Source organism: Neodiprion pinetum, chromosome 2 (assembly GCF_021155775.2).
Source record: "Neodiprion pinetum isolate iyNeoPine1 chromosome 2, iyNeoPine1.2, whole genome shotgun sequence".
NCBI classification, from domain to species: Eukaryota; Metazoa; Arthropoda; class Insecta; order Hymenoptera; family Diprionidae; genus Neodiprion; species Neodiprion pinetum.
In genome coordinates this window covers 302535-315361 of record NC_060233.1, presented here as the reverse complement: position 1 = coordinate 315361, position 12827 = coordinate 302535, and the positions used below count along the sequence as shown (strand labels likewise).

Here is a 12827-nt window from a genome sequence, read left to right as displayed (position 1 = left end):
CCTTGAATCACGTGATCATGGCATTCTCTTATTAAATTTAAAAAAATAAACCTGATATTATCAACGGCAGCGCCTCCAGTGCAGAAATTATTTCTCCACATTTTCGGCCGTTTCTTCTATACGTTAAGATCGTTCTCCTTGTATCTAGACTCCATGACTGCACCACCACCTTTAATGCTCCGTGTGCACCACACTCATTTTTAACAACTTGTATGGTTGTCTTATACCAAGAACCGAGCTGTCAGTTTGACAGGTTAGAAGGAGCGATTCAAATTTCCTCGAGATTTCTCTGTAGCATCCAAATGTAGTATCTGTTAATAATGTATCGCAAATATTCCTGAATCAATTGTCAGGCTGTTGGTGGAATCTTATCAAACTATAATTGCATGTACAACCTTGTCATCGATAAAACCGACCCTAATCTCACCTAGCGTAACCTAAATATAATTCTTTTTCACGCTAATTCGCCCTTGTTGTCCCAGATATTACAGGTATAAATCATTGAAACATTGAAACACAACGATGACATCAACGTCGAGGAAACGTAACGATGGGAGCAGAACAAAAATGAAAATGAGGTAGGAAATTGATATTTTGCAAGTTTACTGGGTAGTAAGTAAAACATTTAAGTTTCGTTTTATTTCCAGCAAGGAACAACTGCAGCTGGCTCTGACTAAGAAACGGCAGTGTGATGCGAGAGCTTTAGCAATTGTAGAACGGTTGATAGATGATGCAGTCGACCAAACTTGGCTTTTGGAAAATGTAAGACGAATGGTTGCTCAAGATTCGGCAATATTAATGAAATACCATTTTCGTTGTTAATTTGTATTGTATACACCGTTTAAACTATGAAATATTTTCTTCTACAGCTGGAGCATATCAATCGATGTCACATGGACGACGTAGTTGAAGAAAGAGCTATATTGAGACGGTGTGGTTATGCTCTGTGCGACAATCCATTGAAATTGAATATAAATCAAAAATATCACATATCGACTCGCAATAATAAGGTTTATGATGTAAGTCGCAGAAAAAATTTCTGCAGCAATAACTGTTATGGAGCAACAAATTACATTCTTGAACTAATGCTCACCAGCCCACTGTGGCTGAGAAATCCGAAAGAGAAGCCTTGCTTCCAGCTGCTACCTCCCACTGGATTAATTAAAAAAAGTACTCCAGGCGATGAAGTTTACCTGGGACGAGAAAACGTCTCTGTTGATTCATGCGAAATACAAAAAACTGATAAAGCTATCGTGTCTGACAAATTACCATCAACAGAGAGTAATAATGCGATTGAAAATACTATAAATAATGTACCTGATAATTCCATAAATAAATCAGGCACCGAAATCGTTGAAGGGGATGTAAGTGCTAAAGAAATAGCCAATCTTCACAAACCCGCAGAACCAGTTGCACGTCAAAGTAATAAATGTGATACTTTGGCGGTTGAACAAGATGTTCGATCAAGCATAAACAATATTTCCAAAGTAAATGCAAAAGAAGATAAAACGCGCAAAGTACATGGCAAACAAGATGTCAGGAAAAGTAAGGTGGATTCAAGCTGGTTTGTTGAACGTATCAAACATTATTTACAAGAGTGGCTTACTTTGGATTCCTTGGCTCTGTTGTCGGGAGATGTGTGGTTGAAGCAGCAAAAAATAGATGAAATTACGAAACATACAAAGGACAGTAAATTCCAAAAGAAATATGTTGAACTATGCCAAAAAATCGATTCATGCCAAGTAGATGAAGACACTGACGAGGAAGATAGTAAACGCGATTTAAAACCTCTACCAGATTACAGTGTGCTGAAAGAAGCAAGTGCCCAAATAGAGGTCAAGGTATAATAGGATTGGATGTACTGTTATTTGTCAGCAACAAATTGTCTTTATCCAAATCAAATCTACTAGTAGTCTATTTCTCGTAGGTACGAGCATTTTACCAAGGCCAAACTTTGATAGATTCAACAAAACCACCATCAGGTAACGCAGTTGCTAATGAGGAAGATGATTCCAGTACATTCATGCCAATGCTTGGAGAGCGTGAGCCTAGAACACTCAGGAGACGTATAATTTTGGAGAAACTTGATAAAGTGTAATGATGGTTCTGCATTGAGATTAGATATTCCAAATTAAAGCTCGCATTAACGCTTGTATAATATTTTAGGTTGCCAGAAATGGTGCGTACCTTGGCTGGAGGCGAGTTTGCTGTTGATGGATGTATCAGCACTAACGGGTGTGGAAAAACGGTGAAAGCTCTTGTAAACACCTTTTCGTTATCGGCTAGCAATGTTATCCCTAAGCCTGCGGAATGGAACCTTCTTGGCCTTATTTTTATAAAACTGTGAGTAGCAGATGAACTATTGAGTAATCGTATTTATCATTTCATATATTAAATTTGTTAGAAGACAGTGCATTTGTCTTTAAATTTATCGCAGGTTGAGCACCTCCGAGCCCAGGTTGAGGTTTCTATTGGGTACAGACCGAGCGTCAAAGTATATAACTATGATTCTAATGTCTTATAATTTGGAGCCTAGTGACTTGGACACGCTGGTAGCGGTGGCAACAGACATCCAGTTAGTTAGCAATAAGAATTTTCCAAAAAAATAACGATAATTCGATTTCTCCTGACGCTGACAGATCTTCAGAGACATAAAATGTATGATTCTGGTTTCTGTGATACCACGCAAGCGTGCATGCGAAATAAAATAATAAAAGTGAATTTTTGTCACGTGTTTCACAATACGTAACCCGTATTTCACGGAAATTCGCAACACCTTAAGTAAAAAGAGAAGAGAGGTGGCATGCTGTGAAAGTGAGGACAAGGAGAAGCTAGTTTGGTGATGAAGATGACTGTGAAAGAGATAATGAAACCTCGTTCGATGCGGGACATCCCTCCCAGCTGTAACGTTTTCACTTTACCAAAGAATGGCTACAAGCTTCTATAGTACCCATGGTATAACTCTATGGCCCATGAAGAGCGTAATCATAAATGTAAAGTCTCTCCAGCTGTTTACCAACAGTTATTCCACTCAGTTTACATATACGGAGTTTTTTTTTTTTTTTTTTTTTAGAGAGAGAGAACCATCTAATGCAAAGACTTGTTCCTGGTTGGTTAATGAGAGTAGTCGCTACCAGTCGGTACAAAGTAGAGTTTGAGAGAAGCGAGAGAGCTCAGAGTCCTTACATCCAATGTAAAAGCCTCTTCCGATGATGCCCCTGATACGAGATAGGTTCTTGTTTGCAACTGATTTTCGATTGAAAACGAGTGTCTGCAATCGATCAATACTTACCCTATATACTGACAGTCGATAACACCACTGATGCATCAAGAAAGCTGTGGATGATACAGAACACCTTTATAGAGTTCAGTATAGAGATCGATAGTCGGAAGGGTCGGAACTGAACGAATTATCATAAAAATTCATTACCTCGCTGGTGAAGCCGTGATACTGTGAGTTTTTCGTCCTGATTGTGAGTGTGAAACAAAATTCGACGATTTAAATGAATTAAAAGCACATTGAAAGGGAACCCTTCTGTTAATTGGTTAGAAATGGTTCATGTAGTGCCTAACCAAATAACCCTGGTGAATGATCCGAAGCTTGGATCACGGACTCGGGTAGGTTCCTTTACCGTTGCCGTATTTTTACCAGGGCACATTATGCCGTGGCTGTCCATCAGACTCGGGATCGTCAAACATCGGTGGTTGGACACGGTTTGCTCAATGCCGTACACCAAATTATTTAATATGCAGTATATCTCGAGAAAATTGTAAAACACGTAAATCAAAATTGTACACCGTACTTCACGTACATATACGCGAATGGATTAAGCTGGCTCTTTAAATAAGCTACGGTAATCTGTCTAATTGATAGAGTGCAAAGGTTACTGTAACTCAGTGCCTCTGAAGTGTTCTAAGTTTTCGATTAAGTGCGATTTCTGCCTAACTTGCCTCATGCGATATGACGCTGAATTATCGAACTTTTTTTTATTTCTAGGTACAACCGTAAATCGTCAGCGGGAAAGATGTAAGCAACATAACGGATTTCGAGTGGGTTTTTTTCTCGTTTTTTTTTTCCACAGTAACAGCCATTGGCCGCCCGACCCTTGTGTATATAAAAGAGAGCCGCTTGAGCAGGTTTCAGATAAAATTGGCTGCGTCAATCGCACTCCTGGCCGATATTACATTAGACTCTGTGTATTGAAGGTACGCCTAGTCCCGCGGTAGTTTTACTTCTTTAGTTTTCTTGGAAATTGGGTAGTAAGAAATTGAAATATGTTAGCGGGAGCGTTCGATAATTTTTCTTCTCAAAGTGCCGGTACGCGACAAGGTGGGCGGATGTATGTGACTGCGGGTGCATACGGACGCGTGGCTGGCTGTAAGCTATAACAAGTCGCAATTCTCTGCAAGAAACGTTGGTAAATCTAAACTTCTGCAACTGTAGACAAGTCCAATAACCAATGCGTCTCTGTGTATAGGGATACCGTATACGGTATAATGTGTCACGGAGAAGGTCCAATCTGTTACCCTAAATTGAAACTTTTTCGAGTTTCTGATTCAAGAAAACCATGAATCTTAGTTTTCTGTATTTCAAATCTGGAATCCCAACCTCTCTGGTCTTGTTATTTGCTCCAAATTCATGCACAATAACTTATTAAATAATCAATCAGTTATACCGGCTATTTCGTAAATGGCGAGTTGAAAGATCCATTTCACGATAGTCGAGTAGAATATTCAGAATTCATCAACACCTAGTCCTACTGTAACTCAATACGGACTATTTTTGGAATCGTATTAATTTTGTAATCACTGAAAAAGATAACGATGTCGTTACGCGTAATATCACAGATCTTGTTAAGCCAGCCAATTTATTTCCGACGGTCTTAATATTGACTGATTGAAACATCATAGGAAATACGGACTCTTAAGGTTTGTAATAGATTTTCACCCCTCATTTATGATTGTCGCAAGTAGAAGTTTTGAGTGCCGTGGACATGAAATGCTTCGTTATTTTTTCATCTATTCTGTTGCGTCTGTGATACCAGAGATTGAAAATTTCTTCCCCAATTCCTCTGATGGTGTATAATTGAAATAAAAAATAAACTCTAGTGGCGAAGGGCCAAGGAGATAATGGTAATTCCTTAAATCTTTTAATTAAAGTTGTGTCATTTTCTCTCTTCGCGCAAAGAAGGTGAGTTTTTTCTCGAAATTTTAATAAGCAACCGAAGCTTATCGCGTGCGCATTTGCACTCTTCACAGATTAGAATACCTCGTAATTTCAATAAGTTGAGTATAATTCATCGATGCTATTCGAAAGGCATTTGGCATGAAATTCCAGAGTAGCAATCTTGCGAATCCAACCTGAAATATAGACTTGATTTTAGAGTACATGGATCATGTACGAAAAGGTTTGAAGAGATCGTAATTTCCAAATCACAGCAGTCTTCGTCTGTCGATGCCTTCCGTAAAGATTACTGCAATTTTACCAATTGAAAAGATACATTTTTACGATAGCTCGAAATAGTCGAAAAGTTTATGAATCGTTCGTAATTTCCGATAATGGGTTGGTATAGATCCAAGATATATCGTTGAACTACGTGAAGGGAGTTTCGAACAGTCACTTGTAAAAAGAAGAAAAAGCATTTTGCAGGATACCTACGTACATGCGTTGAATTACACAATACGCATCGTGTGACGTGAAGAAACTTGGCGATTTTCATTACTCATCGTTAGCATACCTTTCCTCCGGAAGCAGAACGAGATGGAGCTGGTTTTGGCAGCTGACAAGAGGGTTTTAACCCTTACGGAGTCGCCAACCTTACACCGGTTCGGCTTTTATCACGGCTTCCGCGAGTCGCGCTAAGTCCCGTGACACTTATCGTTAGCGTCGAACGTGCGAGAATGATAAACTGCCTATCCTTAAGCAATAATACGAACGTATATTTCGGTATTGGAAATTTCTACGTAATACTCGATCACACTGCTCAATCACTGGCGTAAAATTTGCACAGATGCCGTGATTCGCAGGGATAAGACTCGAAACGTACGTTTTGTTGCCAATTTTCAAACTTATGCACATTCGTATCTATTTATTGCAATATTTATTACGGACTCTCTTCAACGATTTCCTATAGAATTTTCCGGAAATTATAGATTCTTAGAGTGGAGTACGCCCTACATATGAGTATTTCACACATCTGCAGTTTAGTATTACGATATAAAATATCGTCAAAACGTTCGTTTCATGCATTATTATCATTCTCACCCCGATAACTAATTGTTTCAATAATATACCGCAACACGTCTGTTCTAAACTCGGTGCAGTGTGGTGGATGTAAAATTGATGACAATTATTCTTTCCATCTCCGAAGGCGCACAATCACGTGTACATATTAAGCTAGCTCGTGAAAGCAATCGTGAATCAGTGACCTCGACGTTGAGGATTTTTTTTAATCTGGCGAGCCTGGCGGTGCCCTCGCGTCTGCGAACTCGAGAAACGATATTTCTGGAAATCTGGCCAGAGTAGTCGATTCAAACCACAAATTCAATATTGTTGCAAAAGGTTCGTGGAAGTCAAGCTTGTAATACATACAAAATGGAGAGGACTTAAAATTTTTTTTATTCTTAAGGCCGGTTTTTCGAACTGTTTGTGGAAATAGTAATTCAAAAAAATTTTGAAATCGGCTATTGATATACAGTATAGATATTGATAAAATTGTGTGTTCTATTTTCGTATAACCCTTCACTGAGATATCAATGCCACAACGGAGGGGAAATTTTTTTGATAGTCGTTGAGTCAAGGCCCATATCTCTGTAAATTTAAAACATTTTTCAATAAAAATTTATGCAAAACAAGTTTAACATACACTTAATAAAATTTCAATAATCCGATCACTTGATAAATCAGTTATCCACGTGAAAAAAATTCTTAAAAATCGGTTAGTTTTTCGACCTTAATACGGACGGGTTCGGATTTATGGAACGGCAATTGTATCGTGCATTCAGCGATCCGAAATTACTACAGTTCGAAAGTAAATGCTGCAATCGAGCACACAGCTGACGAAGAGTAGAGAAAAATTCAACCGTCCAATATTTGAAAAATTGTGCTTCGCCAGTCAAAACGGCGCTGCTGCACTTTCCGTGAGGCCCGGAAGGCCGAAACTCACTTCGGTTCGGACTTTGCTCTAGAACACACGCAGCGTGAATACGTACGTCCCTGATGGTCGTGAACAGCCAGTCAGTGATCAACGGCGCGCAACACCGGGCTGCAATTCGAGTGGAAACTGACGAAGCAGTCAGCTGACAAGCATCCAGCAGAAATACCCAGTAATTATCATCGTTTCGCCTCTACCTATTTACATGTATATATATATGGGCATACCCATGTGTAAACCTGAAACTAACTGCCCTCGACGGTCGTCAAGGCGGAAGCGCTGCGGGGAGCAGAGCTATAGTTTGGTTTAGCATCCCTGAATTCAATGCTCGACATGTTGTGCCGAGGTCGGTCTGAGCGTGCGACGAATCGGTCCTTGCCTTGACCCTTTGATTCGCGCCACCTCTTCTTTGCAGCTTTTTTATTTATAAAATCACTTTTTTTTTAGCAACAGATGCCGAGTTCTTTGATTCCACGTGGTCCCTGAGGCATTTCCAAGTCTAGAGAAAATATGAAATTTATTTATTAATTGAAAAATAGCACGCGTAAAGAAATGGTCGAAATTTGTACTTTTCAACGATCAAAAGCACTTTCTGTTAGTCTACCATGAAAATCCGAATGCCAATTTTTCACACAAACTTCATGTACGTCAAAATAAACTTTCTTCTTGATGTTTTTGTTTGTCCCCCATACTGGATCCGCCATTTTGAATATTCGATACTCATTTCTGTATAATTATTGTTATGCTCAAATTGTTACGAATATGAATGTCAAGCACAAGAGAAAAGGAAAAAAATAAGAGATAAAGATAAAAAGGATTGAGAAGGGTGACCGCATTTAAAAAAATGTTTACGAACAAAAGTACATAACTTTTCACGTTTTCACGTCAAGTATATTCGGTACGTGTAAATATATCCGAACCAATTGTCGAGTTTTCCTTCCAAATTTCATTGCAAACCGTCCGTCTAGTAGAATATGATGCGAATCTTTGAGAGTAGCAAGCGAAGTAGTAAGCTTTGCATTCGGATAACGAATTTTTTCTCCTAATTATTGTTTAATATTATCGAATATTCGATCAAAGTTTGATCCAGTAAGTCGTCAGTGCGCAAGGGTTCTTATTGTTCGTACATAAAGCTCAAGATTTAAATATGATTGTGTTTTATTTTGTAAATAATTAAGCTAGGGTACATCAACTCTAGTGTAATATGTAGATTAAAAAATATTCTTTTTCAAAAACTCCAATTTACACATTGCGTAACTGATGTTCAACAACATGGGTTTAACCGCGTTGTGCAATATAACAGTCGATTATTTCACCAGTATAAAGTACAAGTGCTCTCTCGGCTGAGGGCAATAAAAACTTTGATTAAACTCTTCCAGCGATCGCAACTGCATGACGCGATAAAACTGCATTGGGCAATACCGAATAGATGACGAGAAGAACCAAATGACATCAGCAATTTAGCATTTCTCGTGGTGTTTTCCACTCGCTACTATCTATATCTCGCCTCCCTCCATCAGCCGGGTGTCCTAATTAATTATCAAAACCCAAACACCTTACTCATGCCATTAGACAGTGGTTTAGATGTTATAAATACGTTGAATACACCATTTCCTTCTCGTCCCAATAAAGTTCACGTCGAAGGCAGTCGGGTTTCTAATCTTTGAACGCTGTGTCTATTAGTGATTGAAAAATTCATTGACGGTTTGTTCGAGTCACTACAACAATCCATATTTTATGTTTAATACCAAAAATGACCCGCGATAAATTTTTTGAAAATACGAAAATACGAGTAAGTATCAAATGCTAGCAGCGATGCTTGCGGGCTACTTTCGATTTCTTATTTAGAGAGTCGAAATAGTTCGTTGATACAAAATTTTGTTTTTAGAATGGTGCGGGATTCAGAATTGAAAACAACATATTGAAAGGCGACGAGGTCCACTTTAACGTTAATTACAATAATGTTGGGAGGTTTGTACTGGATAAATTGGAAAGTAATCCAGATGCGCCGAGTCAGGTAAGTGTGTGGGCTTGCAAAATGTACAATGAAAAGTCTAAGCTGTGGCTGGTTTGATTGTTTAGAGTTACATTTAGTTCGAGCATAGTAAAGATAGCGATTGCATAAGAGTTACATTTAGTTCGAGCATAGTAAAGATAGCGATTGTATACCCTGATTCAGATTGATACCGCCACCGGTAAAGTATACGCATGTAAAGAGGTCAGAGAACGAAGCGTTAGATGCGCTCTGTGGATGAGGTCACAGGGCTTGCTTCCACGGGACGTCGTCGCGATCTGTAGCGAACATCATTTGGACGCTGCGTTGCCCTACTTTGCGTCATTGTACCTCGGAGCTACCTTTAGTCTTTCGAGTACTTCGCTGGAAATAGGTGATTGATTTACACATGATTATTATAATGGTGTTGATGGTTTATCATTAGATCGATTCCTTCAACCCTTTGTCGTAGTGGCAAGTACTCTTTTCACCTATTTTATATACATTTTTTGTGAATTTAGAGAACCTTTTAACATATTTCTTGGCGATTTTTTTGCTATTTCTGATAGTATACTAGTAGCTTTTCAATATTCGAGAGTAATTATTGCGATATAATTTAAATTGTAATTGTTAGAAACAAATTATTGAAAAAAAAATTTTTAATTCAAAGAGTAATTCATATCCGAGACAATTACCCCTTTAAACGTAGACATGTTTTACATAAATTTTAAGTTATTGGGCTCACTGATTACGAATCTGAAAGCGGATTGAAAAAAATCAAGGTGGCGGATCCAATCAGCGACCCCGAAAAACTCTGCATACATTTTTTTGACCATTTTCGATCGAATTTGAAATTTTTGTCCACCATATTGGATTCACAATCTTGAATATTGAAAATTGGCTTTCAAATTCATAATTAGCGACCCTGAAACCCCCTGCATAGAGTGTTATGACCGGATTCGATCAAGTTTGAAATTTTCGTCAGTGATATTGAATGCGCCATCTTGAATTTAAAAAATCTAACATCAGGTTCGTAATCAACGATTCCAAAAACCATAATGAATATGCTGCGAGTTTTCGTGGAGCCGGGTGGGCTGACACGCATGCGCCAACACACACATGTGTTACGCAGTCAGTTTGGCTGCCTGGTTGTGTGACGTTGGTTGACAATAATTGTATTGTCAGCCTGGCTGATTGCGTGAAATATGTGAGTGTTTGGTGGTCTACCCGGCTCCACGAAAACTCAGGGTATAATTTCTATTCAAGAGATGGAACTATTATTGCAGCGGACTTTCACCATCGGTTTACCATCCTCGGACCGAAAATGATATTTGTCAGTGAGAATGCAGTCGCAGCTGTTACCGCGGCCGTTAAAGCAGCAAAAATTGATCCAAAAATAATTGTTTTTGGCCAATCTTCTGGTTTCCTCGACTTCGAGAGCGCAATTGCAGAACCAAGTGCCGACCAAGTCAGAAATTTTGAGTGTACCCCGATCGAGTCCTCGAGAGAAACTGCTTCGATAATGTTTTCCGCCGGTACAACTGGTTTGTCAAAAGCTGCCGAGATAAGCCACGCATCTCTCCTGATGCAAGCGTGCGCAACATCAGAACAGTTCGGTATGGCCGGGAAAATTTGCCTGCACTTTGGAATATTTGATTGGATCACTGCGATACACTTTACATTCATGAGTCTATGCTTGGGAATTCCTAGACTGATAGTAAAGGCCTTCGAAGAGCAGTCAGCATGCGCCTTGATGGAAAAGTACAAAGTAAATCACGAACCTTGGTAGTTTAAGTATTTTTTGCATCTCCGACAGCGGAGTCAGCGGCATAACAACTTTTTCCAACATACGCTTGGAAAGTTAGATTTGCGAAGCCTGTCGAGTATGCGTAAAGTGCCTCATTTCTGAACAGCAGCGCGACAAGCGAGGCTCGCGCATGAGCTCTAGGATTTTCAATTTCACACACTAGCGCTTTAAATAATGCGTGTCGCCCTCTTTACGCGCTTGGAACATGGCATATTATTATTTCCAGGTAAACTGGGTTTTCATGTCTCCGAGTATGATCAACAAATTAGTGAAATCCAACGCGTTGGAAACACACGATCTTTCATCCCTGAATCGATTCATGTATGCCGGGGCACCGTTATCTGCAACGTCTTACGAAGCCCTAGTCAAGCACTTGCCTAAGGCCCAGATCACCGGAGCTTACGGAATGACGGAGCTCGGTGGTTACTTGGCAATTCAGCCGACTAACTCAAGGCCTGACCAGGGCTCATGCGGCAAAATTCTTGAGAATGCCCAGGTGAAGGTGATCGATCCGGATTCAGGGCGCATATTAGGGACCGGAGAAAAGGGTGAATTGTTGCTGAGGACTGCCTTCATGATAAATTCTTATTACAAAAATCCTGAAGCTACAGCTAAGATCATTGACAAGGAAGGTTGGTCGGACTGCAAACCTCTTTCGCAATATTATACTTCGTACAGTCGTTTAATGTCGAAATATTGGTCTTATTCTGTAATCCAGGATGGATCCACTCCGGGGATCTCGGATACTACGACGAAAATGGGAATATTTTTGTGTTCGACAGAATGAAGGAGTTGATCAAGTATCATGATCATCACATATATCCATCCGAAATCGAGAGCTTACTGCTTACTCATCCCAGAGTCAAGGAAGTCGCCGTCGTCGGCCAGCCTCGTCCTGGTGCCGACGATCGTCTTATGGCTTTTGTGGTCACGACAGTGAACTCCTACAATATCAGCAACGAGGTGAGTGATTGTGTACCTAATTCTGAGGATTCTCGAATACACGTATCGCCGCCGTAGCCTGAACCTACCGATCGATCTATAACCGTGCATCAGGTCGAATAATTACAATTTAATTGACATATTTCAGGTCATTAAAGCGGAATTAGTTGACCTCGTGGCCGCCGAACTTTCAGATTACAAACAACTTCGTGGAGGTGTCTCGTTCCTTGAACACATGCCGAAATCGCCGGCTGGGAAGATCCGACGTGAAAAACTGCGACAATTGGCAAGATATATGCTAAGAGCTGAAGCCGCGGCTTGAAATGTGACCGTAGCTGTCGAAAATTGACTGATTATAACCATCTGAACTCACTTAAAGATAGTATATTACGTACCAAGGGCGGGAAATGACCCCTCGCTTTTGGTATACACCATTTTTTTTTGTAACACATGAACAGATTTTGCCTTTTTCCCCTTACTGAAAGTCCGTGATCAATTCGCATTGCTCAATGAAGTGATATATGTATTTTTTAATACACTTGTCTGAATAGTGGGGCTTTGCGTATAAACAATTCACCGGAACGAAAGTAGCCAATTTCGTCTCAATGCTGCAAGGATCGGTTCGCAACTCCTTCCCGGTGCAAGTTGATACAACTATAAGAAATGTTTGAAAATAAAAAATAAAATTTATGGAAATGATCGTTTATTAAACACAGTAGTATATTTCGAAATCTTAAGACCGATGTTGGAAAAAAATAATACGAGATTATACAATTCATTACGAAATAATACGAGTAGATAATGTTTCGAAAAATAATAATAGATTAGCAGGTTGAAATGAATTTACCTCGAAATACTAAAAATAATGACGTGTAAAAAGGGTATAACTAATAGTGATTTCAATCGCTGACAATAATATTACAATTAGAAA

At 39.4% G+C, this 12827-nt stretch overlaps 2 protein-coding genes across 5 annotated transcripts; both read left to right on the top strand.

The window, feature by feature from the left end:
* Positions 1 to 16: 16 nt before the first annotated feature.
* LOC124212442 (putative RNA polymerase II subunit B1 CTD phosphatase RPAP2) lies at positions 17 to 2721 on the top strand. Of its 3 annotated transcripts, none has more exons than XM_069133581.1 (7): positions 17 to 253; positions 483 to 578; positions 648 to 762; positions 870 to 1841; positions 1928 to 2094; positions 2167 to 2343; positions 2438 to 2721. In XM_069133581.1, exons 2-7 carry the CDS (start codon positions 523 to 525, stop codon positions 2607 to 2609), a joined length of 1659 nt encoding a protein of 552 aa, XP_068989682.1. In that variant the 5' UTR covers positions 17 to 253; positions 483 to 522; the 3' UTR covers positions 2610 to 2721. The 3 variants fall into 3 exon arrangements, with proteins under 3 accessions (XP_068989682.1, XP_068989683.1, XP_046468427.1); XM_069133582.1 differs by having other exon boundaries at positions 17 to 304; XM_046612471.2 differs by having other exon boundaries at positions 17 to 578.
* A 4223-nt stretch (positions 2722 to 6944) lies between these two features.
* On the top strand, positions 6945 to 12786 carry LOC124212441 (luciferin 4-monooxygenase). 2 transcript variants are annotated; one of them, XM_046612466.1, is made up of 7 exons: positions 6945 to 7326; positions 9043 to 9171; positions 9334 to 9541; positions 10434 to 10915; positions 11181 to 11586; positions 11673 to 11917; positions 12045 to 12786. In XM_046612466.1, the coding sequence occupies exons 3-7, from the start codon at positions 9406 to 9408 to the stop codon at positions 12216 to 12218; spliced, it is 1443 nt and encodes a 480-aa protein (XP_046468422.1). In that variant the 5' UTR covers positions 6945 to 7326; positions 9043 to 9171; positions 9334 to 9405; the 3' UTR covers positions 12219 to 12786. The 2 variants fall into 2 exon arrangements, with proteins under 2 accessions (XP_046468422.1, XP_046468421.1); XM_046612465.2 differs by lacking the exon at positions 6945 to 7326 and adding an exon at positions 8760 to 8946.
* The last annotated feature ends 41 nt before the right edge of the window (positions 12787 to 12827 follow it).

Coding starts and splice junctions, on each gene's coding strand:
- LOC124212442 (XM_069133581.1), top strand. CDS start 523: ATGACATCAACGTCGAGGAAACGTAACGATGGGAGCAGAACAAAAATG. Junction 2,095..2,166: donor TTGGAGAAACTTGATAAAGT/GTAATGATGGTT, acceptor ATAATATTTTAG/GTTGCCAGAAATGGTGCGTA. Junction 2,344..2,437: donor GGCCTTATTTTTATAAAACT/GTGAGTAGCAGA, acceptor AATTTATCGCAG/GTTGAGCACCTCCGAGCCCA.
- LOC124212441 (XM_046612465.2), top strand. CDS start 8,908: ATGACCCGCGATAAATTTTTTGAAAATACGAAAATACGA. Junction 8,947..9,042: donor TTGAAAATACGAAAATACGA/GTAAGTATCAAA, acceptor TTTTGTTTTTAG/AATGGTGCGGGATTCAGAAT. Junction 11,918..12,044: donor CCTACAATATCAGCAACGAG/GTGAGTGATTGT, acceptor GACATATTTCAG/GTCATTAAAGCGGAATTAGT.